General features: G+C 44.9%; 1 protein-coding gene across 6 annotated transcripts in view; it reads right to left on the bottom strand.

Annotated features, from left to right (window-relative positions):
- The window catches only part of LOC140211431 (uncharacterized), a 119094-nt gene extending 98197 nt beyond the window's left edge, over positions 1 to 20897 (bottom strand). For 5 of the 6 annotated variants that reach the window (XM_072281134.1, XM_072281132.1, XM_072281133.1 and 2 more), the window contains exons 1-2: positions 20742 to 20897; positions 9737 to 9950 (exon numbers count right to left, since the gene is read on the bottom strand). In XM_072281134.1, the coding sequence (XP_072137235.1) occupies positions 9737 to 9932 (196 nt within the window). In that variant the 5' untranslated portion in view covers positions 9933 to 9950; positions 20742 to 20897. The remainder of the gene's footprint in view (positions 1 to 9736; positions 9951 to 20741) is intronic. The other variant, XM_072281131.1, reaches the window with a different exon arrangement.
- Positions 20898 to 21526: the final 629 nt, after the last annotated feature.

Raw genomic sequence — 21526 nt, forward strand, 5'->3', positions numbered from 1 at the left:
TTACTGTTAGCAAGCATCGGTTGTCTCTTTAAGAAGTGCCAAAAAAGGCTTTTGGAAGAAGTTATAAAACATTGGTCGCACTTCCTTGTGCTGCCCAGTTTGATTTCCACGGCATTTTTATTGACCAGCATGTTCTTGTAAAAATGATTCACCTGTATCTTGGTTATTGAATAGAGATGATGATTGTAATAATTCATTCACAATACAAAAATTGAAGTATGGTGCCTATAAAAAGTGTTCATCCCCCTTGGAAGTGTTCATGTTTTATTGTTTTACAACATTGAATCATATTGGATTTAATTTGGCTTTTTTGACACTGACCAACAGAAAAGACACTCTTATGTCAAAGTGAAAACAAGTTTCTACAAATTGGTCCAAATTTATGACAATTATTAAACACAAGATTGCATAATTACTCACTCCCTTTCAGGTCAGTATTTAGTAGATGCACCTTTGTCAGCAATTACAGCCTTGAGTCTGTGTGGATAGGTCTCTATCAGCTTTGCACATCTGAACACTGCCATTTTTCCAATTACAAACTGCCCAAGCTCTGTCAGATTGCATGGGGATCGTGAGTGAACAGCTCTTTTCAAGTCCAGCCACAAATTCTCAACTGAATTGCAGTCTGGACTCCAACTTGGCCACCACAGGACATTAACTTTATTGTTTTTAAGCCATTCCTGTGTAGCTTTGGCTTTATGCTTGGGTTCACTGTCTTGCTGGAAAACATATCTCCTAAGTCACAGTTCTCTTGCAGACTACATCAAGTTTTCCTCCAGGATTTCCCTGTATTTTGCTACATTCATTTTACCCTTTAGCTTCACAAGCCTTCCAGGGCCTGCTGCAGTGAAGCATCCCCACAGCATGATGCAGCCACCACCATGCTTCAAGGTAGAGGTGGTGTGTTTTTGATGATGTACAGTGTTTTGACTTATGCCAAACATAGTGTTTAAACTGACAGCCCCACATCCCCACGCAAAGACAGCCGCTGCACGCCCGCGCTCGCACGCTCCCACCCGACAAGCTGCACCTCGCCAAGGAGGAGTTCCGTAAGATGGAAGAAATGGGAATCGTACGCAGCTCAGACAGTCCGTGGGCATCCCCGCTGCACATGGTGCCCAACTCCGCAGGAGAATGGAGGCCCTGCAGAGACTACAGAAGGCTCAACGATGCCACAACCACCAACAGATACCCGGTACCCCACATCCAGGGCTTCATGGCAAACCTGCACGGAGTGACCATCTTCTCAAAAATCGTCCTGGTCAGGGGATACCATCAGATCCCAGTGCACCCCGACGACATGCCCAGGACAGACCTCATCACCCCGTTCGGCTTGTTCGAATTCCTAAGGATGCCTTTAGGTCTCAAGAATGCAGCCCAAACTTTCCACAGGCTCATGGACTCGGTGGGATGCAGCCTGGATTTTGTTTTCATTTACTTGGACGATATCCTGGTGGCCAGCAGTTCACACCAAGAGCACGTGGCACATTTGCGCCAGCTCTGCCAACGCCTGAGCGACCACGGACTGGCAATCAATCTGGCGAAGTGCCAGTTCAGGCTGATGGAAATTGACTTCTTGGGACACAGAGTCAACCGACATGGCGCAGTTCCCCTACCGGACAAGGTCCAGGCCATCCGCCAGTTCCCCAAGCCCAGCACGGTCAAGGGCCTGCAGGAGTTCGCAGGGATGGCCAACTTTTATCATCGGTTCGTGCCAGCGGCAGCACGTATCATGAGACCCTTGTTCAGCCTGATGGCCAGCAAGGCCAAAGAAGTGGCATGGGACGCAGAGTCCACGGAGGCGTTCGAGCAGGCCAAGGAGGTGCTGGCAAAGGTGGCCCTCCTAGTGCACCTGAAAGTCGATGTACCCACGGCACTCACAGTCGACGCTTCCGACACGGCAGTCGGCGGAGTCCTGGAGCAGCTCGTCGAGGACCAGTGGCGACCATTCGCTTTCTTCAGCCGGCACCTATGGCCAGCAGAGGTGAAGTTCAGCGCTTTCGACAGTGAGTTGCTAGTGTTCTACCTGGCTGTCCGGCATTTCCAGTACTTCCTCGAGGGAAGGGAGTTCACCGTGTATACGTACCACAAGCCCCTCACCTTCACACTGGCCAAGGTATCGGACCCATGGTCGGCTTGGCAGCAGAGGCACCTGTCCTTTATTTCAGAATTCACCACGGACGTCCGCCACATCGCAGGGAAGAACAACGTCGTCGCCAACACACTGTCTCGCCCGTCTCCACTCAGTAGGCATTTCATCCTCAGGAATAGACTCCGCAGCACTGGCGGAAGCGCAACAGTCGGACACCCGAGATCCCGGCTTACTGCACCATCGTTTCGGGGCTCCAGTTGGAGAACGTCTCCATCGGCCCGGCAGCGGATCGACTCCTGTGCGACGTGTCTACCGGCAAACCTCGACCCGTGGTACCAGCAGCATGGAGGTGCTGGGTGTTCGACATGCTGCACGACCTGGCCCACCCGCCCATCCGGGCGTCCATCAAGCTGGTAGTGGACAGATTCGTCTGGCATGGTTTGCACAAACAGGTCGGACACTGGGCCAGGACCTGCGTACACTGCCAGACTGCCAAAATCCAGCGGCACGTGAAGGCTCCCCTCCAGCAGTTCCAGCCGATGCACAGGAGGTTCCAACACATCCACGTGGACATCGTCAGCCCCCGCCAGTCTCCCGGGGCGCCAGGTATATCTTTACCATGGTAGACAGGTTCACCAGATGGCCGGAAGCCGTACCGCTCGTAGACACGTCCACTGAGTCCTGCGCCAGGATGCTCACTGCAAACTGGATCACCAGGTTCGGCCTCCCAACGGACATCACCTCCGACCGAGGGTCGCAGTTCACGTCTGGTTTGTGGGCAGCACTGGCGCAGCTCCTGGGCACCCAGCTGCATCACACCACAGCGTACCATCCCCAGTCCAACGGTTTGGTAGAGCGATTCCACCGGTATCTCAAGTCCGCCATAATGGTGTACCTCAGGGGCCCCAACTGGACAGATAAGCTTCCCTGGGTCCTACTGGGCATCCGCACAGCCCCCAAGGAGGACCTGGACACTTCCTTGGTGGAAATGGTCTACGGCGCCCCCCTGATTGTCCCAGGCGAGTTCGTCCCAGAGGCCGGAGGTTCGGAAGAAACTCCAGCAGTGGTGTTTACGAGGCTGCGGGACAAGGTAGGGACCCTGGCACCAGTCCCGACCTCCAGGCATGGTCCCACGCCACCCTTCACCCCTAAAGACCTCCGAGACTGTGAGTATCCTTTTATTCGCAGGGGCATGCACAGGTCACCTCTGCAGCGGCCATATGAGGGACCATTCCAGGTGATCTGGCACAATGGAACCACGTGTGTTGTGGAGGTGGGTGGCCGGGAAGAGACTTTTACAGTGGACCGTCTCAAACCGGCGCACTTGGACATTGAGCAACCAGTGGGGGTACCCGCACTGCACTGGCAAGGCCAGCCACCCAGGCAAGCCACACAGACTGGGGGTTCCACTCCCCTGATGGACGGTTCTGGGGGGGGGGGGGGGGGTGCGGCGGCCCTCACACGTGGGACTCGAACCACCATCGGGAGCCGCAGGCAGACACACGGTAGCGCGTTTGGAACTACCCGCTCAGGGCGGACCTTCTGGAGACGGTCTGACGTCATGTCCGCCCCACACGTCGCGGGCCTATGGGAGGGGCGATTTAAGTACGCGATTTTGAATCAGTAAAGGCATTCTGAGTTCAGCTTTCTCTGCCTCCATGTATTTCTTTAGTAGCGCATTTGCACGTGACTACACTGTATGCTTTTGGGATGTAGGAGGAAACTGGACAAAACGTGTGTGAACATAAGCTCCATACAGACAGCACCGGAGGTGAAGACTGAACCAGGGTTGCTGGGTCTGTAAGGCAAAAACTATTAGCTGCATCATCACGCCATGTACTGATGTGTCGGGAATGATCACAGTTAGACGCTATCACGTCAAATTGGTAACAGTCCGTGAGCCAGTAGGGTTGGTCGGTACCGCCTGAGGGAAATAATGCTCATAGTTATTTTTGGCAAGGTATTCATCTTTAGAGTTAGAAAATATGTGATAGCATTACACCAGTGGTAGCTTTATTACTTCAAATAAGTAATCACTTTTTGTATATATTCCATATTAACATCAGTACAGCAGAAAATGTTACCCCACACCCCAAAAGGTAAAAAACCTCATTTGGAGAGATTTCTGGAGTTTTATCAATTTCATGATATTTTCCATGTTGTATCAAATCAAATCAATCTTAAGCTTTTGTCATAGCATATAGAATTACAGTACAATAATTCAAATGTGGGGTTCCACACAGCCATAACCTAGGCCCCATTTGGTTGTAAAATGAATATATTTAATCAAAGGATGCTTTCCATATTTTGTTTTCACTACTTCCATAACCTATTAATAAACTATAATAATTTTCCAAGTCTTCCACGTCTTCATCTGAACTTTCCACACTCTCTGAGGTGGATGCCTGGTTCTCACAGTCTGCCAGTCTACACATGTCAGTACACCTGAGGCCATTTGCAACACACATACATCTTGGGAGTGAACATCTTCTTGGACAGTTACAGGCCAGTAGATCCAGGACGGCATCAGGTGCTGGCTGGCCTTCCATCCAGTGCACCACCAACTGTTCAGCTTCCTCTTCTTTCTCCACCTTCCATCCTCTGCCAACAGGGCTTGGCACTTGTGAGTCCTTCTCCAAACATCTTCTCCATATACCAGCCTGGTAGTTGGCTCGCTGTGCATGTTTTATTAAGCAGTCCTTGTATGGTGGGAGTTGATGATTTTCGATTTCACCTTTTTGGCACAGAAAAGGTGATACCTGAGCTCATTGACCTTGGTGGTTGATGCTTTTGGGGCATACAGGAGACATGTAAATGCCTCCAGTTTGTCCATTAGTTCTGGGGAGAGGTGCCATTCCTGATCCAACTCTAAGAATGTGTTTCCCTGTTGCTGGTCAGAAGTCTTAGGGCACTTGTCTTCCCTTTTCCTGCAAAAGCGCTTACAGTGTCACATCCTGTATATGTGTGCAACCCGATGAGAGCCCTACATACCTCTATGTCAACAGTGGCAGCAACCTTCCTGATGTCTACAAGCCTTGTACGGGTTCTAGTGCCACCCTTTTGGAACAATGGGGCGTCAAGCTTGTCACAAAATGCTAAGGACATGATAAAGACATCTGTGTCTTCTGAGCAGATCACTACAGATTGGTATCCCTCTCTTGTGGCATGGGCAGCATGGAGAAGTAGGCGGCCATCTGCTTCTTGTTGACACTGAAGAGTTGAAACCTCCTCACTGTCTTGAGATGTGATTCTGTAACATTTGTCATTCACAGTTGCACACAGAATCTTCTCCTGTAGCCTTGCTCTGTACTCCGCCTTCCTCCATTCATGGACTATGAAGCTAATGAGACTATTTTTGTTACTGACTTTGGTCAGGAAGCTCCTCCACTGCCTCACCATCTAGGTGCCTGTGATACCTTGCAACTCATGACCAGTCTCTTCACCCCGTAGAGATCTTTCACTATTCTTGATAGAGTTCTCCTTGTATGTGTCGAACACAACATCTATTCTGCTACTCTGACTGCCTTCCCTCAAAGCCATACCCAGAATTGTTGTAGCAACATCTCCGAAAGTAACTTGATCACCTTTCACTCTTTGGACCAAGTTCATTCCATCAACCACTGTAGCAGAGTTTCCTGGGAGTTGCTCTTCTACTGCTACATTTTTCTGCAAGGTTGTGGCTAAAGTAGTTTTATTTGTCTTTCTCAGCAATCCTTCTGGTGTGGACAGGGCCCAGGGCAATGGTCCAAGGGGATAAGAAAGGATATCCTCCATACGTAGACTGCACCCTTGTGCCATCACTATGATGTGTCCAAACAAAGACCTGTCTGCTTTCAAGATGATCGCCCTCCCATTTGAACGCAAACAACAGGAATTCTGCAGATGCTGGAAATTCAAGCAACACACATCAAAGTTGCTGGTGAACGCAGCAGGCCAGGCAGCATCTCTAGGAAGAGATGCAGTCGACGTTTCAGGCCAAGACCCTTAGTCCTGACGAAGGGTCTCGGCCTGAAAGGTCGACCGCACCTCTTCCTAGAGATGCTGCCTGGCCTGCTGCGTTCACTAGCAACTTTGATGTGTGTTGCCCTCCCATTTGATTTCACTTCTCTCTTCTTACATATATCACTGAATGTTTTCAGCTTGTTGGTTTCCATTGGTTCATGGAATTTATTTGCTGGTGGGTCTTCCTCTAGTCTCTCATCCTTGAAGGTTGCATAGCATTGCTCACCAATCTCATATGCCTTCATCAGGTCACAGGCAATGTCCTTGGGGGCTGCCTTTGCCGTAGAGATGCTAATGAGGTCCCGCTTCGCTGCAAATGGGTTGACCCATTCAACACAGACAACACGCTGGAGGAACTCAGCAGGTAGGGCAGCATCCGTGGAAACAAACAGTCAACGTTTTGGGCCGAGACCCTTCATCAGGACTGTAGAGGGAAGGGGCAGAGGCCCTATAAAGAAGGTGGGGGAGGGTGGGAAGGAGAAGACAGGTAGGTACCAGGTGAAAAACCAGTAAGGCGAAAGATCAAGGGGTGGGGGAGGGGAAGCAGGGAGGGGATAGGCAAGAAAGGTGAAGAAGGAATAAGGGAAAGCACAATGGGTAGTAGAAGGAGGCGGAACAAAGAGGGAGGTGATAGGCAGCTGGAGGAGGGGCCAGAGAGAAACTGGGATGGGGAAGGGAGGGGGAGGGAATTACCGGAAGTTGGAGAATTCAATATTCATGACCAGGGGCTGGAGACTACCCAGACGGTATATGAGGTTTTCCTCCCCCAACCTGACTTTAGCCTCATCCTGGCAGTAGGGGAGGCCATGTATGGACATATCCGAATGGGAATGTGAAGAAGAGTTGAAGTGGATGGCAACTGTGAGATCCTGTCTGTTGTGGCGGACAGAGTGGAGGTGTTCGACAAAGTGGTCCCCAACCTGCGTCGGGTTTCACCGATGTAGAGGAGGCTGCGCCGGGAGCACCAGATGCAATAGATGACCCCAACAGACTCACAAGTGTTGCCTCACCTGGAAGGACTGTTTGGGGCCCTGAATGGTGGTGAGAGAGGAGGTATAGGGGCACTTACGCTTGCAGGGATAAGTGCCGGGTGGGAGATCCATGGGGAGGGACGTGTGGACCAGGGAGTCGCGGAGGAAACGATCCCTGCGGAAAGCTGAGAGGGGTAGAGAGGGAAAGATGTGTGTAGTGGTGGGGTCCTGTTGAAGGTAGCAGAAGTTGTGGAGGATAATGTGCTGGATCCGGAGGCTAGTGGGGTGGTAGGCGAGGACAAGGGGAACTCTGTCCCTGTTGTGGTGGCAGGAGAATGGGGTGAGAGCCGAAGTGCAGGAAATGGAGGAGATGTGGGTGAGGGCATCATTGATGACGGCAGAAGGGAAACCACGATCCTTAAAGAAAGAGGACACTTGAGATGTCCTGGAATGGAAAGCCTCATCCTGGGAGCAGATGCGGCAGAGACGGAGGAACTGGGAATAGGGAATAGCATTTTTGCATGTGTCAGGGTGGGATGAGGTATAGTTGAGGTAGTTATGAGAGTCAGTGGGCTTGTAGAAGATGTCAGTGGACAGTCTGTTTCCAGAGATGGAGACTGAGAGATCGGGAAAGGGGAGAGAAGTGTCCGAGATAGACCAAGTGAATTTGAGGGATGGGTGGAAGTTATAAGCAAAGTCGATGAAATTGACGAGCTCAGCATGGGTGCAGGAAGCAGCACCAACGTAGTCGTCAATGTAGCGAAGGAAAAGTTGGGGAGCAGTACCATTATAGGTTTGGAGCACAAACTGTTCCACATAACCAACGAAGAGGCAGGCATAGCTGGGGCCTATGCGAGTTCCCATAGCTACTCCCTTGGTCTGAAGGAAGTGGGAAGAGCCAAAAGAGAAGTTATTAAGTGTGAGTACCAGTTCCGCCAACCGGTGGAGGGTAGTGGTGATGGGGAACTGGTGAGATCTATTGTCCAGAAAGTAGCGGAGGGCTTTGAGGCTGTCTTGATGGGGAATGGAGGTGTATAAGGATTGAACATTCATAGTGAAAATGGAAAATGCTGAACCATGATGTGCCTCCAGGAGTCTGCGTGTCTTTGTTCACTGTGGCCTCAATAGCCTGGTCATAGAAACATGGAAACATAGAAAATAGGTGCAGGAGTAGGCCATTTGGCCCTTCGAGCCTGCACCGCCATTTATTATGATCATGGCAGATCATCCAACTCAGAACACCGCCCCAGCCTTCCCTCCATACCCCCTGATCCCCGTGGCCACAAGGGCCATATCTAACTCCCTCTTAAATATAGCCAATGAACTGGCCTCAACTGTTTCCTGTGGCAGAGAATTCCACAGATTCACCACTCTCTGTGTGAAGAAGTTTTTCCTTATCTCAGTCCTAAAAGGCTTCCCCTTTATCCTCAAACTGTGACCTTGTGGTCTACAGGGATCTGCCCAAAGGGGTTGTTACTTGACAGCTGCACTGAGAATTTGCCTGTCTTGAAGGCCTCATACACAGAAGGATCCTTCTCTGGGAGGTTCATCATCTGAGCAAAGTAAGGGTTCAGGTACCTGGTATAACTCATCTTATCATAGGCAAAGCACCATGGGGTCATGGTTCTTATAGCACAGAGGTTACCATACAAGCTACCACTGCTGCAATGCTATCACATATTTTCTAGCACTGGGGGTGTATACCTTGCCAAAAATCACTATAAGTATTATTCCCCCCAGATGGTACCAGTGGCCCAAATTTGGGGTCCTGGCTCACAGACTATAACTCTCTACCATTACTCGCAAACTAAAGGACATCTGTAGCAGGTAGGACTTCCAAACCCCATTCTTCTGATATGATTACGGTTAACTTTGTCTCAACACTGGGTTAATATCCTGCACAGCATCACAGCACTGCTTACACTAGAGAACTGCCAGGAAGAACAATCAAAACTTTGCCACAGCTTGCTACATCCCAAGAATGATTATTGTAGGAAATTAAATGTAGCGATACTAAAAAATAAAAGAGTTTTCTCAGAATTCATAATCACTGAACTACAAAGGGCCTTGAGAGATCTGGAGAAGTATTTAGGCATTTTAGTGGAGCAAGTGAACTTCCCGGGAAATATCCAGAAGTTAAAAATAGACAAATTATTTAGTATGTAGCAATTAGCTTTTACATTTCATTATAATGCATGAATAAATGAGGTGTTTTTTTTTTACTAATAACTGGAATCACCATCAGAGAATCATTCAAAGTATTAACATAGCTGGTAAACTGAACTTCAGCATGTGTCTTATTTTGATGAATGAAACAAAAACAGCACAAAGAGAGCAGATAATTGTTCAAGGCTGTCCATCAAATTAGTAAATTTTACATCCGCCATGTTAAGATTTCAGACAATTCCAAGGAGTTTATATTGATCAATGAATGCAGAACTATGAAGAGGATATTAATTTTCATTAAGGTGCTCCTAGGGCTTAATACTCCACACTGGCAGTGCATACAGCAATGACTCACCAACAAGCTCGTCCCCATAAAATAAGTTCATGAATTATACTGTATGATATTTACATACTAGCATGTAAAGCAGAACAAAGGAAATAACTCCATTCCACTGCCAGCTAATTTCCTATAAACATGACAACAACTTCTCAACGTAACACTTACCACATAGCATTTCTTTCATCCCTTTCACAGAACACACAAATATTGTTGGCTTGTTCAGGAGACGTGCTTGGAAAATTCTGCTTCCAAAGCTATGAATTCGGCTATTGCAGAAATGCACAGGATCCTTGTAGAAATCGAGAGATTTATCACCAATTAAAGCATATCCTGAACTTCCAGGGATCCTGTTCTGGGACATTGTTATCCAACGATCTTCCTAAAAATGGAAAATAAATTACAGATGATCAGTACACACAAAATTGCCCGAAAGTCATTGTGACTTTTTGAAGAGTCATGGAGATGTGAATCACAGAAATGGACTCCTAGGTTTCTGCTCCAGATTCCAGCACCTGTAGTCTCCTGTTCCTGTCTAAAAATCTCTTAAAGCTAGTAATTTTAAGCAATTCCACCACTTCCAAATGGGAGCACATTCTAGATATAACCATTCTTAAAAGTACTTGCTCTCAAATAATTCCTTCCTCTCACCTTCAACCTTCACCCTCTTGTTTTGATACCCCTACCATCAGAAAACCTCCCCACCATTGAGCACATTACAAGGAGCGTTGCCACAAGAAAACAGCATCCATCATCAAGGAACCCCACCATCCAGGTCATGCTCTCTTCTTGCTGCTGCCACTGGAGGAGAGGTTGAGGAGCCTTAGGCCCCACACTAGCAGGTTTATTTATTTAGTGATACAGGGTGAAGATGGCCCTTCGAGTCACACCCCTCTCCCCCACCCCCTCCAGCAAACCCAAACAAACTCAATTAATGCTAACCTAATCATGGGACAATATAGAATGACCAATTAACCTACCTTATACATGTCAAAACTTTGGGAGGAAACTGGAGTGCCCAGGGAACACCCACACATTCCACGGGGAGGGTGTACAACTCTTACAGATGGCGCTGGTATTGAACTCCAAATTCCAGAATGTGCAGAACTGTAATAGCACCATGCTAATCCCTACCATGGTGCCCAGTACACGTTCAAACAGTTATTTCCCTTCAACCCATCAGCGTCCTCAATCAGTGTGGATAACTTCACTCACCTCAAATCAGAACTGATTCCATAACCGACGGACTCACTTGCAAGGGCTCTACAACTCGTGCTTTCAGTATTATTTATTTACTTATTTATTATTTCAGATATGCACAAAGACTTCTTTTGCATGATGGTTATTTGTCAGTTTGTGCAGTTTTTCATTGATTCTATTGTACTTCTTTGTTTTACTGTAAACGCCAGCCAGAAAATGGATCTCAGGGTAATATCTGGTAACCTATACATACTTCAATGATAAATTTACTTTGAACTTTGAATTTTGAAGTCACAGCTCTGCCTCCTTCACTCTACTGAAAACAACCCCAGCCTATCCAATCACTCTCCCATAAATAATGCCCTCCAATACAGGCAACATTTTGGTGAATTTTCTTTGGACTTTCTCTAGTACACACCTTTTTCACCAAACTATCAACCTGTGTTGCCACCTTCAGGGAACCGTGGATTTGAACAAAAGACCTTCATCAAAATTCATTACAGCCCTACCAATCACTGAACATTTTCTACTCTATACGACCTCCATAAATGTATCACCTTGTCTTTGCTGAGTTTAAATTCCATCTATCAATGTTCCACCTTACTCTCCAACTTACTGTATTCTAACTGCAGTCTTACACAACCTTCCTTGCTATTCACAACAGGTGCAATTTTCTTGTCATGGACAAGCTTACTTGTTATACCTCAAATATACACATCCAAGTTATTAATATATAATCACAAACATAAAGGTCCTAGCAGCAATCTCGGTCCTACACTATTTGTCATAAGCTTAAACTCATCTTTTTTTGTCCTGACTCTTTGATCCTGGAATCCTGCGGCCCTGGCCTCATCCGATTCTTGTTCTCTCCCTCTCCTTGCCACTTCCCGACGACGTTTGGCCTCATCTCTTGACCATAATGTCCCCCTTCCCTTTCCACGTGGTATAATTAGGCTGACCATTTTTTTTAACCCTAATGCTGGATAGAAGCTACCAAGCAGTAACACCAAAGGATGCTGATTATTCTTGATGATGTGGTTGGTGTTCTCCTAAATGGACGTGATATAGTCACCGCTCTCTTTTGACTGCAGCAAAGGGTTTTATGGGTGTCTCGAAGTACCTCATTACGATAAGATTTAATTATCTCTTATTGATGGATGGCAGTTAGATCTGTCCCAATCCTGCACATACTGATGGTGATTAGCAGAATGTGACCGCGCGAAATAGAGCTGCCCTGCCCTTTTGCTCCGGGAGGTGTCGCTGCTGAGGTTGGCCGTGCGCATGTGTCGGGCTGTCACATCCTGATTTCCATGATGGCCGATCGGGTCTCGGGTTAAAAGGGAGCCTGTTTATTTTGGCGAATGAGCAATTTTATACAAATATATAACCCTGAACTTTGCCTGCATTCTGTAAGTTAACGCATTTTAATTTGATTCAGCCAAAAATGTGCCGCTGTAATGCATCGTTTGCGCTAATTGGAGGTCACAAAGAGACGGAGCATGAGTTTTATTAGTAGTATTTAGATTAGCCAATTCCCCTTGAATCTCATGAGCCTTAACTTTCTGACCAGCATACCATGGAGGACCTATATGAAGTCCTATATAAACAACATTTCCCATGCTGTTACAATCTCCTTGGTTACTTCATCAAAATACAATTATGAATTTAGTTAACCCCTTCAAAGCCATGCCATATATCTTTTCCAAACATACATCATTTCCCTAACACTGATGCAACACTTGCATGGTTGTAGATACCTGACTTATCCCTGCTGCCTTTCTTCAATATACAAACATTAGCTCTGCTTCTGTGTGAGCCACCTTAACTGAAGCAAAAATCTCCAACAGAACCCAGCAATATCTTCCCTCATTTCCCCAACACTCTGGAATAAATCTCATCTAGCCCTGGGACTTATCCAGCTTTATGTGTCCAAAAAAATCTTCATGTTCATTATACCTACATGGTCCAGGCAATCAATGTATCCCTCTATAAATCATCACCCACTTCCTTCTCCTTGGCAAAGAGAGTAGAAAAGTATTCATTAAGGACCTCACTTACAGGACCTAGCTTCATACAAAAAAAACCACTGGTTTCCAAAGGGACTATTTTTTCTCTGGCTACCCTATCGTTCTTAACACATAATAATTTGGGATTCTCCTTAATCTTACCTGCCAGAGATTTCAAGACCCCGCTTTGCCCTTCATATTTCCATTCTTAAGTACTCTTCAGCACCGTCAATATTCCTGAAGGGACTTGCTTGATTTAGTTGTCTTTGCCATCATGTTTCCTTGCTTTTCCTGATCAAACCTTCAATGAACACTGTCATTCAAGGTTCCCTAAACTTGCCATTTTTCCTTTCACTCTTTCTGGAACATGCTGTCCCTGGTTAGCCAGTTAACTCAAGCTGGTTAGCCTGACCTCATTGGTTGGTAAAATTTTAAAGTCCATTATTTCAGCCTTTGACAAGGAGCTGCACACAAGGCTGCTAAACAAGATAAAAACAAAAAAAAAAATCTGGAGCTTTCCCGGTATATAAGATGAGTACATTCTTCCCGGGCTACCAGCCGGGTACAGGTATTGACCTTAACTGCTGTTTTGATGACAATCTCTGCCATTTTCATCAGCAGTTATGCCAAGGCAAGTCTAGTCCAGTGATATATTAAGCCTCGTCATCCGTCCCTCCTGATTAGTTAATCCTCAACCAATCAGGGTTTCCCCTGTCCCACGTTACTTACAATGAAATTCCAGTTCTTACTTAGAACGAGACCTCCATCTTTGTTAAAATTCTTTTCCTCCAGCTTTATTTCAATGGCCTCCTTTGATAAGAACCCATGGTGCTAGAGGCAAGGTACTAGCATGGATAGATGACGGTTCTGTAGAGGTCTGTGGTGGAACACGACTTTTCATTTTATACCTAAATCATGAAGGATCTGATGGCATTATAGCCAATTTGCAGACAATACCAAGATAGAAGAGACATATATGGTCACAGAGACAGGAAGTCTGCAGAAGGACTTGAACAGGTTAGAAGAGAGGGCAAAGAAAAGCAGATGGAATGTATATGGTTATGCACTTTGGTCAGAAGAATAAAGGGACTTGACAGTCCTAGTTCTGGATTCCTTCTAAAGTTAGTTTGCAGGTTCAGTCAGCTAGATGGCAAATGTTAGCATTCATTTTGAAAGGATGAGAACATTAAAGTAAGGATGGACTGCTGGTGATTTCTAAGGCATTGTTCAGGCCACGTTTGGAATATTGACAGCAAATATTGGTCGGCTGGTGGTGCAGTGAGATCAGTGCTGGGCTCGAGAACGGAGGTCCCCGAGTTTGATCCAGTGACAGACCGCTCCCGAGTGCGCTCTCCATCCATGCCGGGTTGATGTCGAGCTTGCAACTCGACCTTGTAAAAAAAAAACCTGCCACCTCCAGTTTAAATTCCTACGTGGAATATCGTGCAGGATCAAACTCAAATACAAATTTGGGCCCCAAATCTGAGGAAGGATATGTTGCCCCTGGAGAGCATCTAGAGGGAGTATACAAGAATAATCCCAGGAATACAAGGTTTAATAGATGAGATAAGGTTTAATAGGTATGTCGTCTCTGGGCATGTATTCAACGGAAGATTCAGCCATGATGAAATGTCGGAGCAGACTTGATAGGCCAAATGGCCTAATTCTTGTGATCTTACGATTTCATTGAGACCTACTAAATATTGAAAGGCTTATATAAAGAGAACACGAAGAAGGCATTTCTATTAGTAGAAAAGTTTATGATGTGAGGGCAATCTCAGAATACAGGAACATCCCCTTTAGAACGCAGACAAATAGGAATTCCTTCACTCAGAGGATGGTAAATCTTCAGAATTTGTTGCCACAGAGGGCTGTGGAGGCCAAGACATTGGTTGTATTCCAGGCAGAATTGACAGGATCTTGATTGATAAAAGGGTTATTGAGAGAAGGCAAGAGAATAGGGTTGAAGTATAAAACAGCCATGATTGAATGATGGAGCAGACTTGATGAGCCAACTGTTCAATTATGTTCCAAAATTCTCACAATCTTATGAACTGCTGCCAACTCACTTTTAGAAGTCTCCCATTTTACAGATGTTGCTTTACCTGCAAAAATCTGTTCCCTTTACACCAAGGCAACCCCAGTCAATATTGGGAAAGTTAAAATTCTCCACTACGAAAACTCTAGTTTTTACACTTTTCTTAAATTTCCCAACATATCTGTTCCTCCAATTGCTGCTAACTATTGGGAAGCTCATCATATAACTCAGGCAAAATGAACACTCATTACATATTCTCAGTATCTAACCATATAGCCTCATTGGATAATCCCGCCAAGATATCCTCTACATAGTCCTGTGATGCTCTCTCCTCTTTTGCATTTCCATTACACCCAAAACATTAAAATACAATTCCTGCCTTTCACTCGTGTATTTCTGTGATTTGCAGTAATATCATCATTCTTTATGCTGATGTTCCTTGCATTAAAATAAATGCAGTTAACTCTACCATCATCCTCAGCATCACCCCCCCCCCCCGCCACCTCCATGCTTCCTAACTTTCAAGTCCAGTAGACAGAATAGACAGAAGCTCAATTTATAGTCTACTTCGGATCCATCTCACCACCCAGTCCTAAAGGGGGTGTTCCTTTATTTTCCCCACCTTTCTGCCAAATAAAACATATCCAAACAGTGTGAGAAAACCTCCCCACAACATTGGTCTGCTTTCAGGTTAGATGCAACTTATTCTTCTTGTACAGGTCCTTCCTGCCCCAAAAGTAATGACGATGCTCTGTGTACCTGTGGGCATCATCTATTTAGCTCTGCATTCATCTGCCCCATCACCCTATTTTTATCCTCACCAGCACAGGGCAGAAATCTGAGTATCCAAATCACCACACAAATTTTGGTTACTCAGATTTGTACTCTTTGGGTTTAACTTCCGCTATCAATTCTGACCACGGTATCCATTATATAGACAAGGTTATGCAATGGACCATGGCTTTCTTCAGTATCAAGTAAGAATTTCCCCTCTCAGATGGTATTGTATAACATGTGGATCAAAAGTGAAAAATTCCCTGCATAATTGTAGCTGGGCAGATATGTTGCCCTTCACATTAATGATTATTCACTATACCATTAATACATCTACAGCATATATACCCCACACCAATTCACCCTAGGCAATGGTCAGACTAGCTGGTATGACATTAATATATAAAAGATTTTGGCTCTCAACAAAATTACCGTCAAAAAAAGCCAAAGCTGTACTCCGAACCCAAGTGGCCAGAGAGATAGATGGCAGCAATGTTAATGCGGATGGTGTTACTGACCAGGCAACCAACTGTCCAGTGTTCTCTCTTCTTCAGAAATGACAGATATTTTGCCCCTCCACACACTTTATAGTAATAATTGTTAACTCTACATAAACGAGAAAAGAGAATCTTTTTCCTTTTGTAACTTTGCCACTAGGTACATCTTATTTCAAGCAATCCCCATCATCAGTACTGTTATGCTTATTTACTAATTATCACAATTATTTAGTTCACGCATTGGCAAAGAGAAATCACTCAGCAGTTATGTGGCCATTTAAATTACTTAACAAACCTGTTAACTAAATCTACAACAGTATATTCCACATGTTTGGATTCCCCCGCTTAGAAAACTGCTATGATCCTGGAATCATGTTGAACGTGGATCAAAGGCTGGTGATGGGTGGCTTTGAATGGTACAGAGTAAAAGAAATCAAGCATCATGTGGCTGGGGTTTGGGGCAGGGTGGGCGGGTAAAACCAAAGGAAAAAATAGAGAAAGAATGGCAACATCATCCACACCGAGTCAACATCAATCTGAAAACATAGTGAAGTACCTTTAAAATCCTGTGATCAACTATCCCGGAGAGCAAGCGGGTAAGTATAATTTGGGAACCAACATCCTGTTGAAGGGAGGACTCTGATAAATTGCAAAAGCACAAGTAGATACTCTTGTAATTAAAGAACCGACACCTGAAGTAATTGAACGACAACAAGAGGAGCTCGAAAGAGTTAAAAAAAAAACACCAGTTTGTAAAGATAAAGACTGGACTTGGAAGTTTATAATTGCTATAATAATCACACAATATCTGCAAGGTTTATGAAGAAACGTGTGAAAAGATGCCTCTCAAGATAGCCATCAACAAAAGCTCTGGAGACCAACAATTGTAGAAGACGACCTCTCAACGACTTGGAGAAGAACTCGCCACATTGAACCTGAGCAGGATCACCTAGAGTGGGTAATATCGAAGTACACTAGTAGGTTCTGGAAGATGTGAAACAGGCAATTGTATGATCCAACTGTGATTAATAATTTGTAGTTATTAGACACAGTCATTGGCCAGTTCTGTCATGAGCTACATTTTATTGACAGGAAGCTGAAAAGACCTCAAATACCTACTACATAGGCAAGAAAAAAAAAAGAATCTAACCATCACCTACGGAGAGAACCTGTTCCTTCTCCACCCCACAGCAGAGCCACAAAGGGTAAGCATGGTCTTGAGGAAAAAACAGAGACTGAGTTTGGGTTAGGAGGGGAAGAGGAGGTTTTGGGGTAGCTAGGTTCGGCAATGAGTTTGCTAAGAATAGCTCGGATCAGATTTGGGGTTGAAGGAATTAAAGGTATGGAACAGAAATACACCACCACAGTGTCAGAGAAAGCAACGAAGACAACAGCAACAACTATGTCGAAAGGAGGAATACTGATGTCATCAGGAAATGCACATGGAAGCGAACAGCAGGTTGGCAAGAATAGCAACTGACTGCTAATTTTATGAATCTCCACAATGCTCTGTTGCACCAGGAGCAATCAAGTAGACAATGGAACAATGTGATTGCAGAAAAAGGTTAATGAGAGAAAGGAGAACAGCTAATTGTGATCATAGTTGAAAGGGTAGAAAAGGCTGTGACTAGTGGGGTACCACAAGGCTCAGTGCTGGGACCCCAGTTGTTTACAATATATATTAATGACTTGGATGAGGGAATTAAATGCAGCATCTCCAAGTTTGTGGATGACACGAAGCTGGGTGGCAGTTTTAGCTGTGAGGAGGATGCTAAGAGGATGCAGGGTGACTTGGATAGGTTGGGTGAGTGGGCAAATTCATGGCAGATGCAATTTAATGTGGATAAATGTGAAGTTGTCCACTTTGGTGGCAAAAATAGGAAACCAGATTATTATCTGAATGGTGGCCGATTAGGAAAAGGGGAGGTGCAACGAGACCTGGGTGTCATTATACACCAGTCATTGAAAGTGGGCATGCAGGTACAGCAGGCGGTGAAAAAGGCGAATGGTATGCTGGCATTTATAGCGAGAGGATTCGAGTACAGGAGCAGGGAGGTACTACTGCAGTTGTACAAGGCCTTGGTGAGACCACATCTGGAGTATTGTGTGCAGTTCTGGTCCCCTAATCTGAGGAAAGACATCCTTGCCATAGAGGGAGTACAAAGAAGGTTCACCAGATTGATTCCTGGGATGGCAGGACTTTCATATGAAGAAAGACTGGATGAACTGGGCTTGTACTCGTTGGAATTTAGAAGATTGAGGGGGGATCTGATTGAAACGTATAAGATCCTAAAGGGATTGGACAGGCTAGATGCAGGAAGATTGTTCCCGATGTTGGGGAAGTCCAGAACGAGGGGCCACAGTTTGAGGATAGAGGGGAAGCTTTTTAGGACCGAGATGAGGAAAAACTTCTTCACACAGAGAGTGGTGAATCTGTGGAATTCTCTGCCACAGGAAACAGTTGAGGCCAGTTAATTGGCTATATTTAAGAGGGAGTTAGATATGGCCCTTGTGGCTATGGGGATCAGGGGGGTATGGAGGGAAGGCTGGGGCGGTGTTCTGAGTTGGATGATCAGCCATGATCATAATAAATGGCGGTGCAGGCTCGAAGGGCCGAATGGCCTACTCCTGCACCTATTTTCTATGTTTCTATGTTTCTATGTAATGATTCTGTACATCCTGGACTTGGAACAGATCAGATCACCATTTGATCAATCAAGTCCGAACGAGCGTGCAAGCAAACAAACAATCACATTAGACCCACTCCCTCACATCCCTGAAAATTATTTTCTCTCAAATATGCCCATCAACTTCTCTTTGATTTTTTTAAATTTGCCATTAACCTATGTTGAATGGTAATTTACAGTAACTAATTAGCTCAGATATTCACCTTGGTTCCCATGGATGAATTGGGCTGACAGACCTGTTTTTATGCTGTATAACTCTATGACACTGTAATATCTTTAGGAAATGGGAGGAAATTGGAGTGCCAAGAGGAACCACACACAGCCACAGACAGGAAGTGCCAACTCCACATAAACAACACACAGTCATTAATCTCAGCTCAGTAAATACCAAGTCTTCCTCAAGAGGTGGCTTGAGAAACAGAAACTCTGACATGTACACCCACAATAAATACAACTTCACACCCATTCTACAGTGCAGTGCAATGTGAAATCTGATCATTACACTTAAACCAAATACATCCTGAACAAAATTATCTAACAATTTGAGAAGCACTACTAGAATATTTAACATTAACTGTAAAGGTCTAAGACAACAAGATAATGATGCAAGTATTTAACCTTGCTGGAAAAAAAAACTGGGAAACCATGACCATTTCCATGAAGTCAGAAATTGCAGAAATAAAAGTCTTGGAAATACTCAGAACAATGGCATCTGTAGAGAGAAAAAAAACTGAGGTAATACTTTTCATAACATTCAGTGTTTCCCCTCTTCACAGATGTAATTGCGTTGCAGAATATTTATAGATTTTCTCTTTTTGTTTCAGATTTCCAGATTCTTAATTTTTAAAAATTACACAGACTATAGTTGGTGAAATGATCAGATTGTGAATTCTTTGTTTCAAATCATATGGAATAAATTACCAAGGTATTGAAAATGCACCAGTTTCAAGTACAAGCCAAACAGTAATGACATTAAAAAGAAAACACTTTACAACTGAAATCTTACAGGGAAGTACATTTAATACAAATATACAATACCATTCATATGTCATAATCTACTGGCTGGGAATCATTTCAGGATAAGCCAACATAGTTAAAAAGGTGCTGTAAATACATGTTTTTTTTCCTCTCATTTTATAAGCATTACTTTCTATGTCATTGTAATTTTTATTTCCTGGAAAAAAAAATTAAACATTGAAAACATTAAGAACGTTTCAATTTCAGAGGGAGTTCTCATTGCTGATCTGTACACAACATAATCCCACAAATGCCAATGACATAATTAAACCTCTTTAGTGATATTGGGTGAAGGATAAAGGGAGAGAACCTAATTCTACAGGACAAAAGGATCCAAATGTTCTTGTACATGAAACACAAAGTGAGCATCCAGGTACACTGAGTAATAAGGAAGCTAAATGGAATGTTTTGGCAAAGAAAAAGAACATCCAATTATTACTGCACTAAACATTGAACTAAATCTCTGGTGTGGTACTGGTCGCTCAGAAGTCAAACCAGAGGTTGGTTGCAAACTGGGGAAAAAATTAGCTGAACACAAATTATATTTTAACAGCTGATGGCTGGGTACAGTTTTAGTATTGAACTTCCTATTAAGTCGTTGTAATATAACATTAAAATTACAGAAATAATGGATCATAAAAATGGGAAATGTCATAAACTGAAGTGAGTCATAATATGAAAAATAGTAAACAGAAGTGAGCCACAACTACTTTACGATCATAAAGGAAGTTTCACCGAATTTCTGATGAGCCCGCGAGAGACGACGTATTCCCAAGAATTCATCTATAAATTACAATTGATAATTTCGCAGAAAGCGAGGGAGATTCAGGGCCAAATGTCAGCAGATGCTGCCGGGTGGCCCCTGTCACGCAGGTGGGCAGCGTCAAGGGCTCCGAACGGATTGGAGCGCCCTGGGAGACAGGCCGGTCCCGCGGCCCTGGAGATGCCACCTACCCCGGACTCTCAACTACCGGCGCTCCGCTCAATAACAGCTACCGACCCAGCACAGCGACTCCGCAGTCCAACTCTCCACAGTACAGCTCTTCCCGGCCCCTGGTGTAGCTCGCTTTGCCCCGGTCTCACTGTCAACCAGCCCCTTTCACCCAGAGACTGTTCCACCGACTGCAGCACCTGGGCAGGTGCGAGCGCTCTGAATTCTGATTTGTCAGTCAGTATAATTGACGGAAGAATTGTCCAATCAACTGACGAACCGCGTCACCCTTTCGAATGGTCCCCGCCTCCCCCTCCGCCAAATGCACATCAGTACCAGAGCACGTAAACGAACCCTTCGGCCCATTGCGTCCGTGCCAGCCGCCGCCTAACTTTTTGTTCAATTTCCAGCCCTAGAAAGCATGCAGTTTCAAGTAGTTATTCCAATACTTATTAAATGTCGTGAGAAACTCATTAGGCAATGCGTTCCAGATTCTAAGCACCCGATAGATGATCTTTAACTATGCCATACTCTCACCTTAAACTTATGGCCATTGTGGGTGGGGTCTTTGATTATGCTGGCTATTTTATTTATTTGTTTATATAAGTATCTATTTATTTATAGATGAGGTGTAGAACAGGCCCTGCTGGCCCAAAGAACAGCACTGCCCGTCAACCCACCGATTTAACCCCAGCCGGATCACAGGACAATTTACGATAACCAGTTAACCTACTAACCAGTATTCCCTTGGACTGTGGGAGGAAACTGGACAGCCTGTACTAAAACAATCTGTTCTCACAGGGAGGAC

The sequence above is a fragment of the Mobula birostris genome, chromosome 17 (genome assembly GCF_030028105.1).
Source record: "Mobula birostris isolate sMobBir1 chromosome 17, sMobBir1.hap1, whole genome shotgun sequence".
NCBI classification, from domain to species: Eukaryota; Metazoa; Chordata; class Chondrichthyes; order Myliobatiformes; family Myliobatidae; genus Mobula; species Mobula birostris.